We start from the raw sequence: 21,120 nt of genomic DNA, 5'->3' as shown, positions 1-21,120 counted from the left end.
GCGGATAAGTCCTTCTTCAGGGCTAGCAGCAGTGACGGATAGGAACCGCGAAAACCGCATTGATCGGTATCCCGTTAGGCGCTTAACAAATGGCTGGCAAATTCTCCGCTACCCATCGTTTACGAAGCGTCCGACAGAACGAACACATGCTCAACTAGCATTCAGCATGATCGACGGTACCACAGCATCCAGTAGATCGACTGGTTGGTCTCGTCCACGCGGTAGAAGAATTCAAATAGTGATGCTATTTTACAGCCAGATAGCGAATGTGCAACCACTATCTCTAAGATAAGTGGTGCGTGTGTTGAAAACATCTCCATAATTCATTTACAAACCTTATAATTAAGGGCAGAAAAAGTTAAATGTTATTGAGTCAATTGCACCTAAAGGACTCTTTTTTGATACTCAGTTGTTGACAAAAATATTTAAAATGATTGTTTTTGTTAGGTGATTCCTGTGAATTTTTATAATTAAAAAAACCGCGTCTGCGTTGGTAACTTACAAAAACAAAGCATCCTGAATAAGCAATTAAAGTACATGGAAAGTGCCGCCGTCAGGTGTGAGATTCGCCAAAGCTTGCTGGCGCACGTAGTGTGGGTGCGATCGGTCAAAAGAAGAAAGTCTTGACCACATCTTGCTATTGTTGTTCGCTGTGGTGGTGGCGGTAAGGCAAGGAGCAATTTTGGAGGACGCTGCCAAATCTGTGTTGATGCGTGCGTACCCGTAGAGTCTGTTCGGACATTCAACATCCCTGACACTGGCACCTCATCCTTTCAGCCATTCCCAAGGTGATCGTCTTAAAACAATGGTGCGAAAGCGGGACAACGGGTCCGTTTTTTGGCGCACGGGAAAAAAATACACCGTACTGGGGTGGGGGTGGACAACTGATGGTAGGTGGACAATTCCTTTCCCTTCCGCACCGGTCCGTCACCTTCGTGCAACACACCACGAGTTGGGACTTCCGGTGCAACACGCGCGTGGGGCTTCGTCGTGTCCAAAAGGATGCCCTTTGAGCGGTCCCTCTCGCTCACTCGCACGGTCCGACAAAAAATAAAGGGGAAAACGCACACCAACAGTTGGAGCAGAGGAACGCGCGCGATTTCGCCGTCCCTCCGCCATCCGCACAATCCCGCGCGCGGAAACTTTCTCCCGGCGAAGGGATGCCTCGGATCGCACCCTCTCTCTCTCTGCCATGCTCTTTCTCGCTCTCGCTCTATTTTGTGTTCGCCGTTCCTCTTAGCATCGTCGCGATATGTCCCTACATAACCCGCGACCCGGCGCAGTGTGCAAAGGATAGCAGCGCGAGTGTGCGACTGCGAAGAAGGCATCCCTCACGACGACGAGAGAGTTCGCGAATCGCAAATCGGGAGAGAGCCGCTTCGGCGCTTTTTTGTTTTGTTCCACTTGGCCCACTGTCCCTGGAACAGGCTGTGCAGGCGGCGGGAGCGGCTGGCAGAAACGCATTTTTATCGTAATTTTCGTACACGCTTTATTCAAATCCATCCGTCGTCCCGCGGCGCAGTTGTGTTCGAGAACCGCTACGCGAAGGATGCTCTCCGGGAGCTGAGTCCACGACGAAGACGAAGCGCGCGAGCGGAATCCGATAGCACCGCCGTGGTGGTGCAACACAAGACGCGACGCAGCGAGAGCGAGAGCGAGAGCAGGCCGGCCCTTGCCGTCTCACACACACGCGCGGTTCCTGGCAGGAAGACGTTCGGTGTGTGCCGCGTTTCGAAGCCGCCGTCATCGTCGTTGGCAGTCACAAACAAACCGGACGACGAGTCGAACGCACGTCCGCACACCGGAGCGCGCGACTTTGGGAAACACTGGTTTGGGCAGGAACGACTTTTCGGCAGATAGTTTTATCGCAAACAACACAAACAACACTTGTGTGGAGTGGACGGTTTCGGTCGCGGATTCGCGCCGCGACAAGTGCTGCAGGATTATTTGGCCAAAAATAACGGAATTGTGGAACACAATCTCCCACAAGTGAAACGGTGCGGCAAGCGAGTTGGAGAAGGTGAATTTAGTTGGTCTGGTCAGTGAAAAGCAGTTCGTTACCAAATTTAACATTGAAGCAAACGAAACGAATTCATTTAAAAACCCACCAAGGTGCTTCTCCGTCGAACAGGTAGCGGGAAATTTAAAAGGGGGAACACAAACAAAAGAAGTGAAGCAGTGCAACGGCATCAGCGAATATTGCGATCATAATGTACCCGTCGTCGTCGGTTTGGTGCCCGTGTCGTCGATCATCTCCGGTACCACCACGTCCACGGCTGTGCGCCTCCGGTCGGGCTAGGCTGCCGTGTTGAAGGATACGTTTTTTTCCCCCCATCGCCCAGAACGATCCGCTGCTGCTGCACCGCCGAATAATAGTGGGTGTTGGTAGTGTGAGTGCACGCGTAAAAATTGGCGGCGATCCGATCAGAGCGCAATTTTTCTCGCCGTGTTTTTCGGCCCCGAGTGTGCGAGGTAACGGATTTCGGTGGCTCGTTTACTTTCTTCCTCCCAACACACAACGCATACACTTACCGACCCCGTCCGGGCCAACGACACCCGGGCTCGAGAGGCTCCAGAACGTCTACCCGCCAAGGCGCACCGGTATTATTGTTCGAGAGGAATGTCCCAGAAAGGCGTCGGCGGCAATTAGCGGTGGATGGTTTAGGTGTCCGATCGACGCTTTTCGGACGGTGTGTGTACGCGCAGTATGCAACACGTAGTCGTCATAGTTGAAAGTGCTTCTTACGGTAGTCGACGGTCTAGGATCCAGCAAACCTTTTTGGTCGCGGATTGTTCCACAAAACGAAAAAATCAAAACGGCTATCCAGCAGAATCGTCAGAATCGCGAGTGACGTTGGACGTCTAAAGTCGCTGGTGTGCGGTACTGATAGTGAATAACAAGAACGCCGCATGATCGTGAGGCGAAAAACGGCGAACCGCGTTTAGAATTGAATGGACGGCAGCGTTCCAGCGAATATCGGGGAAGGAAAATAAAACATCAAAAACACAGCACAAGTCGCGCAGCAATTGTTTCGTTGCCGGTTGTTCCCAACAAACCGCTGGCAAGGTGTCCGTAATTGTAGGCAGTGTTCGAAATAAGCAATAAGAAAATACTTTGTGCCAAAAAGTTACGAAAGAACCGAGAATAGATCGTGGACCCACGCGCTTGACCAACGGGCACTTCGGGTGGGGTCCATTTTGAATTCCCCCTCAAATTTGCGCGACAAGAGCGCGACGTTCGCAAAGAACACGAACGTCCTCTCGTTAGCTCACTCGAGCGCGTGTGTGTGTGTATCTGAGTGTGGGAGTGTGGGTCAAGACCCAGAAAGCCCTCGGCCCTCAAAGATCACCCGCGGAACCTCGTGGTGCGCGGTGTGAAGGCAAAGGACGTGCGGTGCAGTGTAGTGTGTGGTGCAGAAAGGTAGAATAGTAAAAGCAAGAACGGTGGAGGTGACCAACGGAGCCGGCGAACGGCTCGAGGGCTCCTCCGGCCTCGTACTGGCACGGAACCGGCAGCAGGCGACACGGGGCGGCCTCGCACACCACCACCACCACCAACACCATCCCCATCCGCAGCAGCACCAGCGGCAGCGGCCACGCCAGCGCCAGCGTCTCCTGCACGATCCCTCGCAGCCTCCCAACCTGGCCTCGTCCACGGCAGCCTCCGCGGCCCTCTCTTCCTCCCCGTCGCTGTCAACCGAAAGGTTAATCACGTTCGGTAAAATTCGGAGATTCCGGGAAACGAGTGCCGCCTCACCATCGTCGAGGACGTCACCAAGTGCACGTAAGTTGGGACAACTTCCTACTTCCTACAGTTCATTTCGAAACATCTCAGCACAAAACTTCGGGGCTAATCGTTGAGGGGGGGACACCGTTCACGCCGGAAGTTATGCATTCGTCCTGATTTATCTGCTCCAACATCACCACGTGGACGTGAATCAACAGATGACGATGATGAGTATCGGATCCTCTCGCTCTGGCCTTGGGTTCTCTTTTCCCCGGCCCATTAATATGCTCTCACCATAATATACCACGTGAATTATTCAAATGTGTAACATTCGACACCATTTGGCAATGAGCGCAATGCTATCGTGGCATCAAATGCATTAAATACCAATACACATTTACTGATCCTATGCTTCACTTGACCAACGATGAAGATACAATGTCAAACCAACATCATACAAAATCATAAGAGACATATTTTAACTACAAGCAAAAGTTTATAGTTGTAAAAACTTTCCGTCCTTCGTTTTGCTTGGTCGTAAACAAAACCACTCGGTGTATTATTGTGAACACTCCCACATCAAATCGTGTCGATTTGGGTTTATGTTTTCTTCTTGGCCTTGAAACTGTCCCTGCCTTACCCTATTGTAAAGCAATATCAGTGTGTATGCATTCCTGTACGCTCCGTTTCTTCAAATCCGCAGGTAGACGTACGAAATAAAATAGGCAGAAAACTTGCGCCCGCTTTCTTTTACCCTAGGTCCGTTTTTATTGAGTTCCAGGGTAATTCGGTTATTGCTGCACCATTCAACAATGCTGATGTTTGAAGATACAACAGCAAAGGAGAATGCAGAAAGTGGCTTGCAAGTCACATGAAATGTGAAATAGGGCTTGGGGGTAACGGAACTGAGGATAGAACCATAAATAGAAACAATCTTGCAGACGAGTGTATCGGATGAGGAAAAATATACCTTTTTTGGGAAGAAATTAGCCAGTTTAAAAAAATCCTTCTCCAGCGTCAAACAGCCAACAATTAAATTTAGTTTCACATAAAAGTAATTGTTGGAGAAAAATGACATGGCGTAAAGTTTTGCAAGCTAAATTTTGTTTTCATTTAGAGCGTGACTGGACTGGAAAATAGTAAACGATTTTTTCAAAGCTCTTATATGTTGTGCCATTGATAGACAGATGAAATTAATGATAATCAAATCTAAGCATATAGTCTTTACTGCAGTCTGTCTACTAAAAAGATCAAAACTGATCAAAAACATTAAGTTCAATCTAGTGCAAGAGCCAACGACCTACCAATATTTTCGTTCTTCTTAAAAAAGCTTTCAACATAATCTTCCTCGCTATAGTCAATAAGTGTGAATGTGAGTTTAATAAGAATTTTCTTCAAACATATATTTTTTACTCAAACTTGGTACGTTGTTGAAAATAAAAAAGAAAATTGGTGGAAAACACACGCTATTGCCTCCCAAAGGAAACCAATTTTCACCCCGAACACGAAAGTGCATAACCGGTGGAGGGTCATGCATCCCCCAGGAAGAAGGACGTGCGATCAAGAAGAAGATAATGAGCAGCGGCATAAAAAAACCGAATAAAGGCCCCGTGTACCCTAAAGTGCTCCTTCCCCGTCCCGTCTACATCTGCTTCTTGCATCCCACGCCTTGAGGGACTCGCGCCCTGCTCCATTCCTTATGCACGTCCCAGGAAGGTTTGCCTTAAAGGCCATCATCCCGTTGTTGGTGTGGCTGCTGCTGGCATTTTTTGGGACGTCACACATTTAATTCCCTCCCGAAACAGAATGATCCGCCCCGCGCTCGCTTTTGAGCCGCGCCGGAAGACGGTATGGCGAACCAAAAAAAGAAAACCCTTAACAACGGCGGAGGCCGAGAAAGGTGTGTCGCGTCGCTTTCGAGCGTCGAGGGACAAACTGCAACAACAGCAAAAAAAAAACGCAGAGTTAAAGTTTCCCTCACACACACGCGCGAGCGGCGCGGCTACCTAATTTGTGAAGGACTCGCCGGTTGACGGTTTGTGTCGTGCTCAGTTTTTCGCCCCCTTTCCTCACTGTCCTCGTCGACGCGGGAACCGGTAGGTTGCCTGATTTCCTTTTTTTTCGGCTGCCTGGTGCGTGCTTTTTCCTCTTGTTTCATTCCCGCGAAAATGACGCATCGCAAAAAAAGGAAGAAAAAAATAAAATAAAACTAATCCCGAAAGGTGGCCCAGGGGTAGAGGACGAGAAGAGGCATTTATTATGGCCGGTCACCGCAGACTCTGCACCGGGCAGGCAGGCAGGCAAGAAGGTGGACCAGGCAGTCACAGACACAGACACAGGGGAAAAATCGCGGTAGCGCGCTGAAATCGTAATGCTCCGGGGGTAAATATTTTTTTCGGTTCGGAAGGACCTTCCACAGCCTAGCCCCTGCATTGAAGAGGGTGGATGCGTGGAAGGTGGCCGATGGGAAAGAGAGGGTAGTTCTTGGAACTGTCGACTGCAGGGCGACGACTTGACACGCCGACGACGACGACGACGATGTTTTTGAAGGAGGCGCGAGCGATGATGTTGAGCAAAAAATTAAACCCAGTATACTAAAGACTAACGACGGCCCAAATAGTCAGTGGGAGGTTTGGAGAAGGTGGGAGAAAAATTCGAAGAGATTTTTTTTCTTTTTGAGCAAAAACACCCCCCATTTGTTGTTGCTTCTTGTGCCCTTCTTAACGAGCAAAAAAAGGTAAGCGGCCAAACACGCCACGAGAGACGAAGCGGTGTTGGGGTTGGGAGGAAAGTTCAATCCAAGCGCGCACCCACTCGCGGATCGGATGTCCGAAAACTCTTGACTCTAGCAAACAAAAAAAATAAGGCAAAGACACCCCCAAAAACCACCCCACTTACTCACTCCTTCGTCGCGATTTTGGTGGATTCGCGAAAATGGCCACCGAAAGGAAAGAAGTGGCCAGCAAAATAAGGCAAAAAAAGGTAGGAAAATGCACCGCAGCACGGAAAGAAAAATCGACCAATCACCCTCCCACCAAACCCCCACCACCACACACCGATATTGTCCTTCCCTGCAGAAGTGGCGAAACGCCAGCGCAGAAATCCAAAACATTTCCTCCCTCTAGTCCTTAGGCTTTTTAGTTTGAAGGGACCAGCCTGACTTGGTGGGGGAAGAGGGTGCGGAGGAGGGGCTGAGGTCCTGTCGCGGGTGCAGAGAACTAACGTCGCTTCCAACGGACGGAAAGAAGAACGGTCGTCGGTCGTTTCGTCTTCTTGCTCCATTTTGCCTCCTTTCTTTCCTACGAAAGAGATTGGCATCGCGCCTGGTGGATGCTGCAAAAACATGGAAGAAACGAGGGACGTGTGAATGTGTGTGTATGTATGTATGTGTATGGTAAGGACGAACCCACGGAATCTTTTCCAGCAGAAGCCGCGCGGCCAGCAGACGACGTGTGTCCACCACTGTTGAGCTCCGATGGTTTTCCTTTTCCCTTTTCTTAAACACTCCACATTCCCCTTCCCCCCCCCCCCCCCCTGGTTTGCCATTTTCTTCTGGCCACCTTCAGCTTAGTTTTTTGCACATTCAGCACACAGGCACACACATACCGCGACCGTTAGCATCTCGCCAGCATGGCCCCGGGAGCGCGCTTTCCACATTTCCCGAATATCCTTTCATTCTTTGTCCGTTTTAGCGAAGTCGTAGTTCGTTGGCTGTTTTTCTTCCCACTCCACCGGCCTGTCCAGCACCGCTCCACGTGTGTGTGTGTGTGTGTGTGTGTGTGTGAGTAATGCGTTGTGTTGACCATCCGGGGGCGACAGGGGTTTTCCCTCCGGCGGCCCGATTTTTGGTTTGGTTTGGTTGACTGGAAGTAGTAATACATTTCCCCGGGTTTTTCCTTTTCTATTCGCCCTTTTTTTCTTTCCTCCTTTCTCGCGCTAGTCTCGCGGGCGCTTGTGTGCTTGATGATTCCACCAGCTCCCTTCCCGTTCCCTACCCATGTCTTCCTTGCTTCTTCCCACCCGTTCGCCAGAATGTGTCCGTCCCTAATCTATCACGTCTTGCGCGTCCGGTGGCCATTTTCATTTTCCCTCCCACGAACATTACCTTCGCAGTCTTGTCCCTCTCTTGCGTCTTCTTTCCCTTGCCAGGAACGCCCCGGGATGCTTGAATATGGTGGTGATGGTGGGTTTCCCTTTGGTAATCATCCTTTCTCCGGGCGTTCGGGACGTTCCTTTTTCTTCTCCCCGTCCTCCTTTGCGTCCCACCCCGAAGGACGTCCTGCTGTTTGTTTCGCGACGTGTGGATGTGTTTTTTTTTCATCCCCCCCGCGGATCAATGTATGAGTGTGTATGTATTCAGAATTCTGTCGCATGCTGCGCTTTTTTTTTCCTGCAATGTCCTGCTGCTGCATAGTGGGCTTTCTTCGAAGGGCACCTTTTTCCCGCGGACACGACAAACTCCCGGTGTCCGTCCGAGCGAAAGAAGAATACCATCCACTCACACAAAGCGTGCACTATTTTTCTTCAGCTCCAACTTTCCCGTTGGTTCAAATCCAGACGGTCTGGAAGAGAAGTACAAGCTTGCTCTTAGTGCAAAGATGATGACACTAATGATGATAATGATGATGGTGGAGGCATGGTCTGGTATTTTTTCGTGATTGCCAGAACAAACTGATCAATCCATTTACTCTTTTCCACTGACGCGACACCAGAAACTAATTGGAACTAAAATATTTATTCGTTTCTTACAATTTTATTAAAGAATAAAAACGTTATTAGTTTTGTGATAAAACAATAAACTCATTTGGTTCGGACAATCTGCATCGCCATGTAACTCAAACCATGCTGGGGTATAAGAGATGCTATGATTATAAATCCAGCCTCAAACAAGAAGAACCCTATATAGCTGGGCAACAACCTGACGCTAATTCTGGAGACGGAGGGAAAGAAAAAGGACGTGTTGCCTTGTTCCCGTATTGAAAGTGCAACTTTGCATGGCAAATTATTCTGCGCCCATTTCTTGCGATCAACAGGGGTGTCCCGGCCCTTTTACAAGCTTACTTTATATTTTCTCCAACATCGGTGGATGGATCTCGTGTTCTAACTTTCGCGTGGTCGGTCAGATGATTAAGCATGGGGTCGCAGTGGTTGAACAACAGGAACACATCGGGGGTCGTTGTTTTGCACACGCACTGCCGGGTGTCACCCTACCTTTATCCTCTGTGGCACACACACACACACCCATCGTGGGACAACTCGCGAGGGGTCGGTCCAGTCGAGCATAAAACGTCAGCGACCCTCGCGGTTTAAAAATAATATCGCGACTCGCTGTCGTCCATGTGACCGGCCGTCTTCGCCATAGCGCGGTGTTGGTGTGGTGATCCTGTCGCAATCCCTACCCACCCCAGGAAGCCTGTCCTTCGAGCCCTGCTTCAGGACCAGTGTGTTTTGTATGTTGTGACCATATGTTTCTTTTTTCCATTTTGTGATTTTTTTTCAACCCGGCATTTAACACAACTCACCTGCGATTATGTTTTCGCGGGGTTTGCGTGTCTTGGCGAATGTATGTGTGTGTATTGTTGCTTCTTTTTCTATCGATTTTGCCAATAACATCACCGCCAGAGCAGAACGGTCCGCGACGCTCCCGGTGTCTGGAGGCTAAAAACCGTTAGAATGGGGCCCCGTCCACCCGGCGTGGAGGGAAGAGAAAAAAACCAACCTGCAACGACCGAGGGATAACAAAAAACTGCTACAACATACTAATAACAACACGCAAGGTGAAAAAAGGGATCCTGCTGCCAAATGACGGTCGTCGTCTCTCCGGGAAGGCGAGAAACCTGTATTTTACGCTGGGGCTGTGCACGGACGAGAAAGCAAGCAATTTTGGGGTTTTTTAGGGCCATGGCAAAGAAGGGGGGAGTGTAAGGGTTCTTTTCTCGGGTCGCTTCGGCGGGGGTTTTTTCGAAAATTTCGCGTTTTCAAGCCACAAGTTTTCGCGAAATTCGTCGCGCGCGCCAGCCTGAAGGTTTGGGGTTCGCGAGAACCCCCCCCCCCCCCGCCCCCCCCCCCACACACGCACACACACACACACCCTTCAACTATGTGGTGCGGGTTTGTTTTTTCTCTTGTCAAATTTTATTTGCAGTCTTTTTCCCTACACCTTACCTTCGCGTTCGGGTTTAATGAAATGCAATTTTCTATTCCTTGTTCAACGTCATTTGCTCTCTCGTCCCTCTCGCGTGTTCGAGAAGCCGCCGATCGGGAAAGAAAGGCAGCAAATTAATGCCAAACTTTTTATTTCTCGAGTTCTCCAAAAAACTGACGCGTCGCCTTTCGTTGTTCGAAGTCGTCCTGCTGCAGTCGCCATCAACTCCGCTGCCACCTTTTTTGCATTTTACTAAATTGGACGCACCCTGTCCGTGTACGTGTGTGTGTTATTAACCGTTATTACCATCGTTTTCGGATGGACGATTGATGAGAACGCGACGACAACGGGTCTTCCGTCCACGCCGTCTTGCCTTTTGCCAACATTTTCAGCTTATCCACGATGCATTAGAATTCGCTGACTTGCCAGCCACGGCTTAAACGAATCGATAGGCGATTCGCGAGAAATGGACCACAATCGCGCGCCCTAATTAATGGTATTTTGCAAAGGTCCCGGATTGGATCGTCCAACGGCCCTTCGGTCCCACACAGGGGCAGCCACTTTCCCCGGCATCTTTTCGCTTTCGCCTCTCGACGAGACACAGCGTCTTATGTCCATTTGAATTTTTCGATCCAAAAGGCTCTTGTTTTTGCTTGCGCCCTCGGTTTAATTTGCGTGCGCGCAGAAATTTAGCGTTTCTCAGAGCTCCCGCCGCGGTATGGCCCTCGGGGGCCATAACTTATCGAGACTTACCGGCTGAGTGAAAATAGACCGTCCCAGACGGGACGGGATAAAGGCAATCAAAGCGTCAAAGTGGCAGTGGCTGGGAAATTAAATCAATTATTATAAAATCCTGCTATCCTTCGGAGCCGCGTTTTCTTGATTTAAAATACATTATACATAGAATCAAATGCTCGACAAAAAAACCACGTCGCATCCTTAAAAAAAAAAGGTTGGGTATATTTATATGCGTTTATGCTAATCAATCTTTTATGTTGTTGCATGCCAAATAACATCCTGCTAACTTTTTCTCTACAAGAAAAGCAGAAAAATCAAGATAACCTTGACATTATTTGACTGCTTTGTCTTTTTTCCACATTTGAGGACATCATATTTCTCTTTTATCAGAAGGACTATGGTATAACTTCAAACATATATATGAAATTATAATACAAATACTTGTAAGGACACATAAAAACGTGGATTTTGGCGGTAATGAAGTTTTCACATGAAATCGACACAGTTTGATTAAAGTAATAGTAACAGGAAGGAATATAGGGACACGATCTACGAGTAGCTGAGTCAAATAGTTGAAAAACATTTCTATAACAATGATGAGAAACACCAGAAAATCGTGGTTCAAAAAACAAGCAGAAGTTAACGTGTTATGTACAACGCGAGCTCCACATCATTTCACGATACACCTTGCGTGTGGGTGGTAGACGGAAAACATGGGGAGAAAAAATATAATTAACTAGCAACCTGTTGCTGCCGCGTTGCATGCACAGACGGCGAGAGCAGAGAACGACAGACAAGAAGCCGCATTAAAGGTTTCCTGAGTTCTCGAAGTCCATCGGGCACCGGGAGGGAAATCAGAGCGTGGCGGGGAAAACGGATCAGAATGTGTAGCAATGTGTTGTTGTTTTACAGCCGTTCTCCGCACCTAAAAAGGCTCCAGATACAGTGATCCGTGAGGCTCGCTCGCTGCTTGGTGCAAGTTTCTGTGCGTGTCGGTGGCCTTAAGCCCGTGTTGTATGTTGCTAAAACGCTTAGGGAGAACGATTATGATGATCGTTTTGTGCTTCGCCGTAAGAAGATATTACAAGCCCAAGCCAAACCGCGACAGCAAACAACCATCGAGAGAAGGGCAGCGAAGTAAGTACACGACATCATTCGTAAAATGGCTGGTAGAGAAACCAAAACAAACCAAACTAAAACCGTCGTCGTCGTCTGCGTCGGCAATCCTCCGACCCCCGGCGCGTCCTTGTGCATCCTTCTCAGGGCCGAATCACACAATTCACCCAAACGAAAGGGAAAATGGGCACACAGTGGAGCAGAACCATAAATAAATCAAATCGTAAAAAATACACATAACTTTCATCGGGGGGAGGGAGAAGAGGGAGAGTTTTGGTGCGGTCGGAGGAAAGGAAGGCTCCTCATCCTTTGGAAGGAAACGAAACGCACGGAAGTGGCAAAGGAAGTGGAGAAACACTTGTTCAGCTGTTTTTCCAGACGACCTTCCTGACTACTGATGGCGTTTACTACTACTGCTTTCGGGTGCTGCTGCTACTACTACCATCAACATGTTGTACAATAAGACCACAGGGAAGAATTCATCGTCTGTTTTTTTTTTTTGGTTGCCTCGTTTTGAGTCCTTCCATTTGCTTCTGCTGAATGAGTCAGTATCCATTTGTTGATGTTGGTTGTAGCCATTGTGTGATAACAATGGAACAGGAGATTTTTTACGCTCCAACACGTTATTATGGAAAATATAGAGATGCAAAAAAAACATGACTGTTGCCTCAATCAAATGATTGCTTCATTCATGGCACCAATTTTTTTTCGAATTAATTCTCAAATTAGTTTATCGATAACTTTCCAAAGTCAATGTAAGTAAGTGTTAAAACAATTAAATTTTGCGCACTTCATAAGCTTAACTTCACTAACAATGGAAAAGCAACCTTTCTTCAAATTTGATCTAACTTGAGTCAAAGTTGATATGTAGAAGTATTACAATTTTTGACTCAAACATAAATTGTGTTGTGTTGTGGTTAAATGTAATCAATTGAATAATTGGTAAGAATTATATTACTGTCATAATGTATACCTCAAATTGTTAGCATTTCCGTATAAAACCGTATAAAAAGAACTTTGTCATGGAAAGTAATTACTAGCGAAATTCACATATTAAGTTTGAAAAATAATGGGTAGCGGGACCCCATTTTTTGGTTTTTTTCGCATGATCCACGCATGAATGAAAGTATCGTAGAGATTCGTGACAGATCCATGAAAAATTCATGAAGATTCATTATCTTAATGAATTTAATGTACCCACTAAATGAATACCACTAAACACGGTCAAATTGGTTTACTTTTAGTGTTGATGTGTATGCTGCAAGTATTTGTAGAGATCTTTTCGCATTTTTCTAAGGTAGCTTCTGCCTGTTTAACTTTAAACCTAAAACGTTTGAAAAAGTCTATCTGAATCATTGCCAATATTTATTCCACGTAATCTGTGTCATCCACTCAACAGTCTCGCTTTAAAACAATATGCAAGTAAATCTTTGAAAAGTCTATGGAAAACAGCACGTGCTTCGGTTCTTCTCTAGCCTAGAACTAGTAGTAACGGGAGAACCGCACAGAAACAGTTGTAATAGTAGTTGAATGCTTTCACTTTCCTCCAGCGTTTGCTCTCAATGTCACGAGCAACAACAATTGTAGTAAAAAAGGAGGGCAAAATAAAAGTGCATCCTATTCTCTTTCGGGTTGGAAACGAGTGACTGAACGAAACGAAACGGAAACGCTCGTTCCATCGTGTGCAGCACACAGAACAATAAATTTCAGTAAATGAAAGTAAAAGTTGTCTATTTCCATTTACCCAACCATGTGGTTTCCACCGGCTGCGGAGTTTCCTCTACTGTCCTATTCTCCTCGCTTGCACATGGCTTGCGAACGGGGTTTGTTTATATGAATTAATGCTAGGAAAACTGATTTTTCCTCACAACCACCACCGACGCTCGGTCGGAGCCGCATGGATCCAAGAGCTCCTTGTTGTTTTTCCCTCCCATCGGTTCTTCTGTTGGTTTTTCCTATTATTGTTGTCCCCCTCCAGATACTTTAGTCAGCTCCATGCCACGGGTCGGTACCGTCGGAGGCGAACGTGCTAGGCATGATAATGGAAGCATAATGGGTCGCATGGTTTGTGCAGCCGGAAAAATATGGGGGGCCGCAAAGTCGGTGAGTGGAAAATCTAAAGGAAAGCGCAACGACACAAGGTTGCTCCAGGTCGTAGCGCGTCAGACGGGGCGAGAAAAACGTGCTTGGAAAAAGCACATCCTTCACCAATACAATGGGAGAACGTCAAGAAAATAAAATCCCCTGCAAAATGCAGCATCAGCGGGTCGGAAAGCAAGCATTACGTAAAAATTGCAACTGAAAGAAAGTCGCTATCCCATTTTCTCATCTTTACGCTGCTACTTCCAAACTTCGAGCAGTTTTGCCAAAGGTCTTTCGTAGCTGTGTGGGTTCAAATGAGTTTTTGTATTCATTTTATCAAAATAGACCATACCGAGAAGATGTCCAGTGAAAAAAACCTACTCTGACGTAGAAAAAAAGTTCATGAAGAGTTGCATTGTTGGTGTCCTGCTCTTACCCTCACACAAACGATGCTTCACATTTAAACACACGTGGCCTCTCTTACTTGTGCGCATGATAGTTTTCGCACAATGTATTTTTTCCCTTTTGTGCTTTGGTTATGCCAAATGTGGAAAAATCGCAAATTTTCCCCATGTATAGTTTCTAACGTACAAACAACAGCATCAAACTCTGGAGAAAGGAGAGCATCGTAGGAATGACATTAGAGAAAAAAAGTTCGTAAGAGTGCAGCAGTGTCGGGTGCAGCTGCAGCTGTGAATGCAGTCGAAGGGCGTACTGAGCAACAGCACGCAAAAAAGGCTGCTGTGCGTGTACTTTATGTGCAACATTTAGGTAAACAATCTCAGCATATGGGAGAGAGCTTTACGGTGCTTCGTCCTGGTGCATCTGGCTGCAAGGGAAAAAGGAGGAAAGGAAATTGGACGGAATGAAAAAAAAGAGAAAAATCTCGCCATTTACGCTTTTTATGTATACGAACGTAGAGAGCGGGAGAGATGCCGTTGAATTGATGCTCCGGTGAGTTCCACGAACGGCGTGTTTTATGAATGAATGCGTGGCACTCACAGGAAGCTTGCTCTCGCGCATATCGCATCGTAGCGATGTGCAACGGCTGGGGATGCACCTCGGCGCGAGCATAAACTCTCCTTCTCCTTCAACGGACAAATGAGACAAAAAGTGTTATGTTTTTTGCGGGGAAAAAAGCTCACGCTAAGGGAGCAAACGCATCACACAACAAAGCTCTCGAGTTCGCTATCCTACGCGGGAAGAATGAAAAAGTCCGTTGCGTGTATAAACACACTTCGTGTGGCCCTTGCGAGAAGGTGATGGGAGAACGAGATCTGCACGCACATGACCACCCTGCTGGTCACCATTGGTGGTCTTCTTTTTCTTCCTCGAGGACGCGGGGACAGGTGGGAGAAAGGTCGGTCGAACGCTCTCCGGCGTGCGCACAAAGAACCGGACACGGCGCGAAACCAAATCCCCCACCCAACGCCTGCCAAGTGGGACACTTCGTGGATTTCCGGTCCAGTGAAGGAGCGAACGGGACGACGGATGACACCCAAACTGGCTGACCAAACATCTAGCAAGAAAGAGCGGAGAAGAAACTGTGTATGCGCCCCCCAATCCAATAAAATGGAGGAGAAAAGATCGCGCCTCTTCTCCCAACCGGTGCGATTTTTCATCCTTTTTATTATTCTTTATCGGTAGGCGGTGACCAAATCGGCAACCCGCACACCCCCATCCTGGTAGGTTTGTGTGTGCGTGTGTGCTCCAATGGTGTTAGTACGGAAAATGCGTGCCCCCAAGCCGGGCCAGAAAAGCGTATGTCTACGCATAGCGCATGTGACGCGCAAGACGCGATGCGTCTGGTCGTCGTTATTGGTTGCATTTTCCTCCTGATGGTATGGTGCTTGGTGGTGTGAGAGGAAAGGGCCCGGTTGGAGAGGGTATGCAAGCGTATGATCTCGTGCCAATTGGACAACACCTCCATTGCTGGGGCTGACGGAAAAGTGTTCGAGCTACGTATTTTTCCCATCAAACATTTTGCAATGAAAATGAGACAGACAATCAACATAATGGAAAAGAAAAACTGATGGGGAGAAGAGGAAAACGAATGTGTGAGGGGGTTAATTAATAGCAAGTAAATCTGCTAGGCATCCTAATGACCCCAGCTGGAAGATTCTGCAAGCAATTCCATATCCACTGTAAAGAAGAAAACAAGGACCAGAATGTCAAGTGTGCTGAGGTTGTTAAATTTGGTTTCAAATAAAAATAAAAATAAAAAACTGTCACAAGTAGATCTTATTCTTCACACGATGATGTGAAGGTTAAAGGAGTTAAACAAATTAACACGAAATTTCCATCCTGACAACGACACATCAAAAACGTTATTTTCAGCTTGTTTTGTGTATTAGTAAAGATAATATTATCAAACGAAGAACAAACTCTTGCGCTCGACCCTTTTCCATGACTAATTTCTAACCGTATTGTTCTTTCTTCTTTTCTCCCGACATACAGAATCTCTTCTAATGATGATGATGGCAACAGCAACGAAGGGCAAACGCCCGCTCCGCCACCTGACGGCGACGGATAAGATCGACGCGATCCAGCGGATCCACGACGGCGAGTCGAAGGCGTCGGTCGCGCGGGACATCGGCGTGCCGGAGTCGACGCTGCGCGGCTGGTGCAAGAACGAGGAGAAGCTGCGCTACATGTCGCGCCAGTCGGTGGAGAACGCGGAGAAGCTCAGCAACGAGGCGACGGCGGCGGCACTAACGGCGGCCGCGGCTGCCGAGCTGTTCAGCGGGCCGCCCGAGAAGCGCCTAAAGCTCGAGTCGGCCATGTTCGGTGGCAACGGTAAGCTCAAGTACGAGGACAGCTTCTACAAGGTGGCGGCGGCGGCGGCTGCATCCCGCGGTTCCCTCAACGGGCTCGATTTGTCCGGCGGCGGAGGTGGTGGTGGCGGTGGGGGAGGTGGCGGCGGTGGTGGAGTGGACAAGTCGGGTCCGCTCGGAGTGTCCGGTGGCGATATGATCATGAACGGGTTGGCCGGGTCGGCGGCCGATTTTAGCCAGTTCGCCAAAACGGCCGCCGAGATATCGGCCCTCAGTAAGTCGAAGGCGTACGGGGCGGATCTGGGCAAGCACCATCACCACCACCACGGGGGTGATCCGAGCAAGTCCGATCACCACCTCTCGATGGCGGCCATCAGTCCGCTGACCAGCCTGAGCCACCTGTCCGGCATGTCTGGGCTCGGGCAGAGTCCGCTCGCGCTCAGCTTCAACGACATCGCCACCAATTTGAACCTGTTCGCGCAGCTCAACAACAACCACAGCCTCGCGACCATGTCCAGCCTGGCCGGGGGACTAAATACGGCCGCGGCGGCGGCTGCTGCCGCCCAGTCGTTACGGAACGTTCGCCCCAAGGGCTCCGGCAGCTCGGCGGCTAACAACAACGGCACCAGTCACCAGCAACAGCAGCAGCAGGGAGGAGGAGGGCCAGGAGGTCGAGGCAGCTCTCTGCAGGACACGAACGGCAGCAGTGCAGGTGGAGGAGTCGGGTCGAACGGGGGTGGTGGCGGAGGAGGGACGGAAAAGTCGTCCTCCAACGGCGGCTCGTCCGGGCCCTCGCTGACCGTGCGCAATCTGGCCAAGCTGCAGCAGCAGAAAAGCGGCTCGTCGTCGTCGGGCGAACTTCTCGGTAACGGTATGCTTCACCAACAGCCACACGCTGGCCTCACTAATCTGTCTGAGCAGTATAGAAAATCAAGCAACAGTAGTAGCAACAACCACCATCATCCCGCCACTAGCACCACCACTACAACCACTACCAATGCTTCCGTAGGTCGTGACCCGAATGCACCCGCTCCCGTCGACGACGCGCTCTGGTACTGGCTCAAGTCGCAGCAGGCCATGCTCGGCCTGAACAACCTCTACTCGTCGCTGCCACGCGCCACCAGCCACAGTCCCCCGACGCCGCCACCCGTGACCAACGCTGCCGCGGCCCACCTCGGACTAAGCGGCGGTTCGCCCACGCACCAGCAGACGCTTCCCACTTCGACGACGCACACACCGCAAACACCCCCGCCGCCTTTGGTCGGCCCGCCGCTCGTCAGCACGCCCCAACCGACGCCACCCTCTTCCGCACCGTCGCTCACACCGGAGGACACGAAGAACTCGTCCTGGTTCTGGCAGTGGTACAAAACGTTCGGCGCTTCGCTGATGCCCGGCGGTGGAGGAACTCCTACTGGAGGAGGCGGAGGAGGAGGCGGAGTAGGTGCCGATAGCAAACAGCAGCAACGCGAACAGGCTCAGCAGGCCGCATTGGCCGCGGCCCTGCACCACAACAACAACAACTCGATCAGTCAACAGAACAACAACAACAACGGCAGCAGTCATCATCAGAAAGGTGGTGCCGGTTCAGCCGCCGCCTCGCTGACGGCCGCCTACGAGAACATCCTCTACTCGCAGCTCACCAAGGGTACGACGACGCCGACGCCGACGGACACGCTGAACAACAACCACCACCACCATCTGAACCACCATCTGAGTCACCAGCATCATCATCAACCGATCGATCTGAACATCGGAAGCACCGCACAACGCCGGCAACACGAGGGCGATCCGAAACCGGAGGATCTGTCCAACCACCACGGCAAGGACGGCGGCGGTTCGCTGGCGAACGGTTGTGGCGATGGTCGTCGCTCTCGGTACAACAGCAATCATCACCCGAGCCGACCCACGTCGGCCTCATCGGTTGCGTCGACTTCCTCGATCGGTGGCGCCCATCACCGGTCGGCGTTGGACGACGGTGGCGCCAGAATGCTTCAGGTGGGAAAGGTAAAGATCGAGGAGTCGTTGGTACCTCTGGAGGAGGAACGCCAGCTGGACATGATGGACGATGATGTGGAACTCGATCGCAAGTCGTCGGGACTTTCGGCCAGTGGCGAAGAGGCACTTCCGAGGGAGCATGACCAGGAGCTGGAGGAGGTCGATGAAGAGGTCGTGACTGAAAGCCGGCTTCGTGCGGAGGAGGACGAAGATGATCTGGCCAACGAAAAGGCAGACGACGAAGACGATAACGACGAGGAGGACGGAGTTCGGCAGAAGGATCATCTAAAGGAAGTGTTGACAGACGACGGCGAGGAGAGAAAGGAAAGCGCTGCGGGCGTGGGTGGGAAGCGAAGGCGCTCGTCCACCGGGACCGCTAGCGCGAAGGAAGTGCTAGATAACATCCTGTACAGCAGCAACAGTAACGATCGGACCATCGATTCCACCAGCAGTCCGGCCGTCACGCCGTCCCCGATGGCGATGGTACGCGAACGGTCGGTCAGCCCGGCGGGTGGCAGCAGCAGCAACCACGCGGAGGATCATCTGCTGTCCAACAACAACAAGAGTGGTGGCAGTGTCACCGGGGACGATCTCAAAAGCGATCTGTCCGACGACTCGAACCCACACGACCCCGTTGTTGTGCCAGCGTCGTCGTCGCTGTTTGCGGCCGTGGCAGACATTCGCAATTCGGCTGAGGCGGTCGAGCATGGTGAGAAGTTCCTGAAGTGGCTGGAGGCCTGCAGCGATCCGAACGTGACCGCGATGCAGGTGATGCAGTTCAAGTACCTGCTGAACAGTATTAAGCTGAGCGCGGAGCGGCAACAGCTGCAGACGACGGCGGCCAGTGGAGGAGGTACGTTCGGTGGAAACGGCCCGGAGGAGCGAACTCGGATCCGCAAGCGGAAGTAAACGTTCCAACTACGCCAAACAAAACCAGCTCGTTATCTCATAGGCCCACTGTACATAGTTTGAAGCAATTTGCGATGGGGAATGCATGTCATAAAGCAGATATTTCTTCGAGAAATACAAAAAAACACGCTTCGAAAGGCGATCATCCTGCCGGCAGCAGCTAGCTAAAAGGGAGACAGTTAGAGGATCTCAAACACATTCCAACCCATACGGTCAGAATGGGGAAGCTGAATACAAACCTGTACGCTTCCAAACTGGATCTCCCAATGTTTGAGAATGCTCGATCTGGTTTTGCAATGCAATGTTAATACCTTACATAAGCGTCAACGATTAGCTTATCGCGCCAGGCCCAATTGAGGCCGTTTAAATAAGTAGTTGAATTTTTTAATTTTCCCTTACCATTCCCACAACATACTGTGCAACAATAATAGGATTGTGTGGTAAATCTTTTTTTATATAATATGTTATTACTATTGCTTATTTTAGTGCCTCATTTTAAAAGAGTTAATTTTACTCAAATTCTAAAACGGAAACGGGACAGCAAAAACGAAATTGTAAGCAAAGATTGTTTTAGTCGAACAAATGAATTCAACAATCATAACCGTCAATTCGTAATGATCGGTAGCAGTGGCAGAAATAAATGAAATATACTTTAATAGTGAGTTGGATCCACATTTTATTTTCGATTCTTATAGGTTGGATTTGAGTTTTCTTCATATCCCCAGAATTCTATTTACCGTTGAAATAGGACTATTAATTGCAGCTCTTCGTTGCACACGAATTGTATAATGGAGGCTTTTGATGGGAATATCAAAGCGGAGTTGCATTTCTACTGCCAAAGTATTTTCCAATGGGTGAATTTTGGGAACGCAAGTTAAGGTTATCTATTCCGTTCCGAAAAAAAAACGCGAAACAATACCATTAAGTCCAGCACTGACCACAATTATATGATGATGATGCCAAATGTACAACTTCTTACAATTCACTAATTTATGTATCTTTACGGAGTAGCCTGAATAATAGACACGGAAAAGTTATAAAAATATAAACACACACACACGGTAGCACACAGACATACAACACCCTTAATTCCCCTCCACCACCACCGGTGGTTGGCGACCCAAGATCTCCCAAGAGTCTCGGACACGCATTGAATTGATGTATTTTTGGTGTGTTTATGCTCGTCAGATATAAGTGCTAAGGGGTAGCACCCAGTTCTCAACCCCCAAAGATGTTAGAAGATTCGCTAATAGTGTGCGAATGTGTGTGGAAGGTGGTATATCCGATGCAAAACCCACAGTAGGTAAAAAGTAGACGAGTGGGTTGAAAAAAATATAGGACCCCGATGTCACAACATTCCATTAACGCGCGGAGGTAAACCAGTCCAGAGCTGAAACTTTTAGACTGTGTGTATCCCTTCGCTAATCAATCAAAAGACATAAGATGATTGTACTAGAGTAACCAGAAGCAAAAGATTTAAAGTAAATAAGTAGAACGAAACGGATGGGTGAAGTCATCTGCGCAAAGTAAAACAAGTAAAAAACATTTATAGGCGGAAAAGCAGGAGCGAAACCAAACAAAAAACCAGCGAAAAGCGAAACATTTCGGCAGCGCGACAAACAAATGTCATTGTG

At 49.0% G+C, this 21,120-nt stretch overlaps 1 protein-coding gene across 1 annotated transcript; it reads left to right on the top strand.

Annotated features, from left to right (window-relative positions):
* Positions 1 to 1,798: 1,798 nt before the first annotated feature.
* Positions 1,799 to 20,012, top strand: LOC131260496 (protein distal antenna). The gene is made up of 3 exons (XM_058262236.1): positions 1,799 to 3,784; positions 16,266 to 18,871; positions 18,929 to 20,012. The coding sequence occupies exons 2-3, from the start codon at positions 16,277 to 16,279 to the stop codon at positions 19,484 to 19,486; spliced, it is 3,153 nt and encodes a 1,050-aa protein (XP_058118219.1). The 5' UTR covers positions 1,799 to 3,784; positions 16,266 to 16,276; the 3' UTR covers positions 19,487 to 20,012.
* The last annotated feature ends 1,108 nt before the right edge of the window (positions 20,013 to 21,120 follow it).

The sequence above is a fragment of the Anopheles coustani genome, chromosome 3, assembly GCF_943734705.1.
Source record: "Anopheles coustani chromosome 3, idAnoCousDA_361_x.2, whole genome shotgun sequence".
Lineage (NCBI taxonomy): Eukaryota > Metazoa > Arthropoda > Insecta > Diptera > Culicidae > Anopheles > Anopheles coustani.
Note: the sequence above shows the minus strand (reverse complement) of the source record. Positions and strands in the feature narration are given on the sequence as shown.

Bases quoted from the DNA above. Each gene is read 5' to 3' on its own strand.
- LOC131260496 (XM_058262236.1), top strand. From the start codon at position 16,277: ATGATGATGATGGCAACAGCAACGAAGGGCAAACGCCCGCTCCGCCAC. The intron at 18,872-18,928 runs GTGTTGACAGAC...GTGGGTGGGAAG, and splicing joins AGAAGGATCATCTAAAGGAA to CGAAGGCGCTCGTCCACCGG.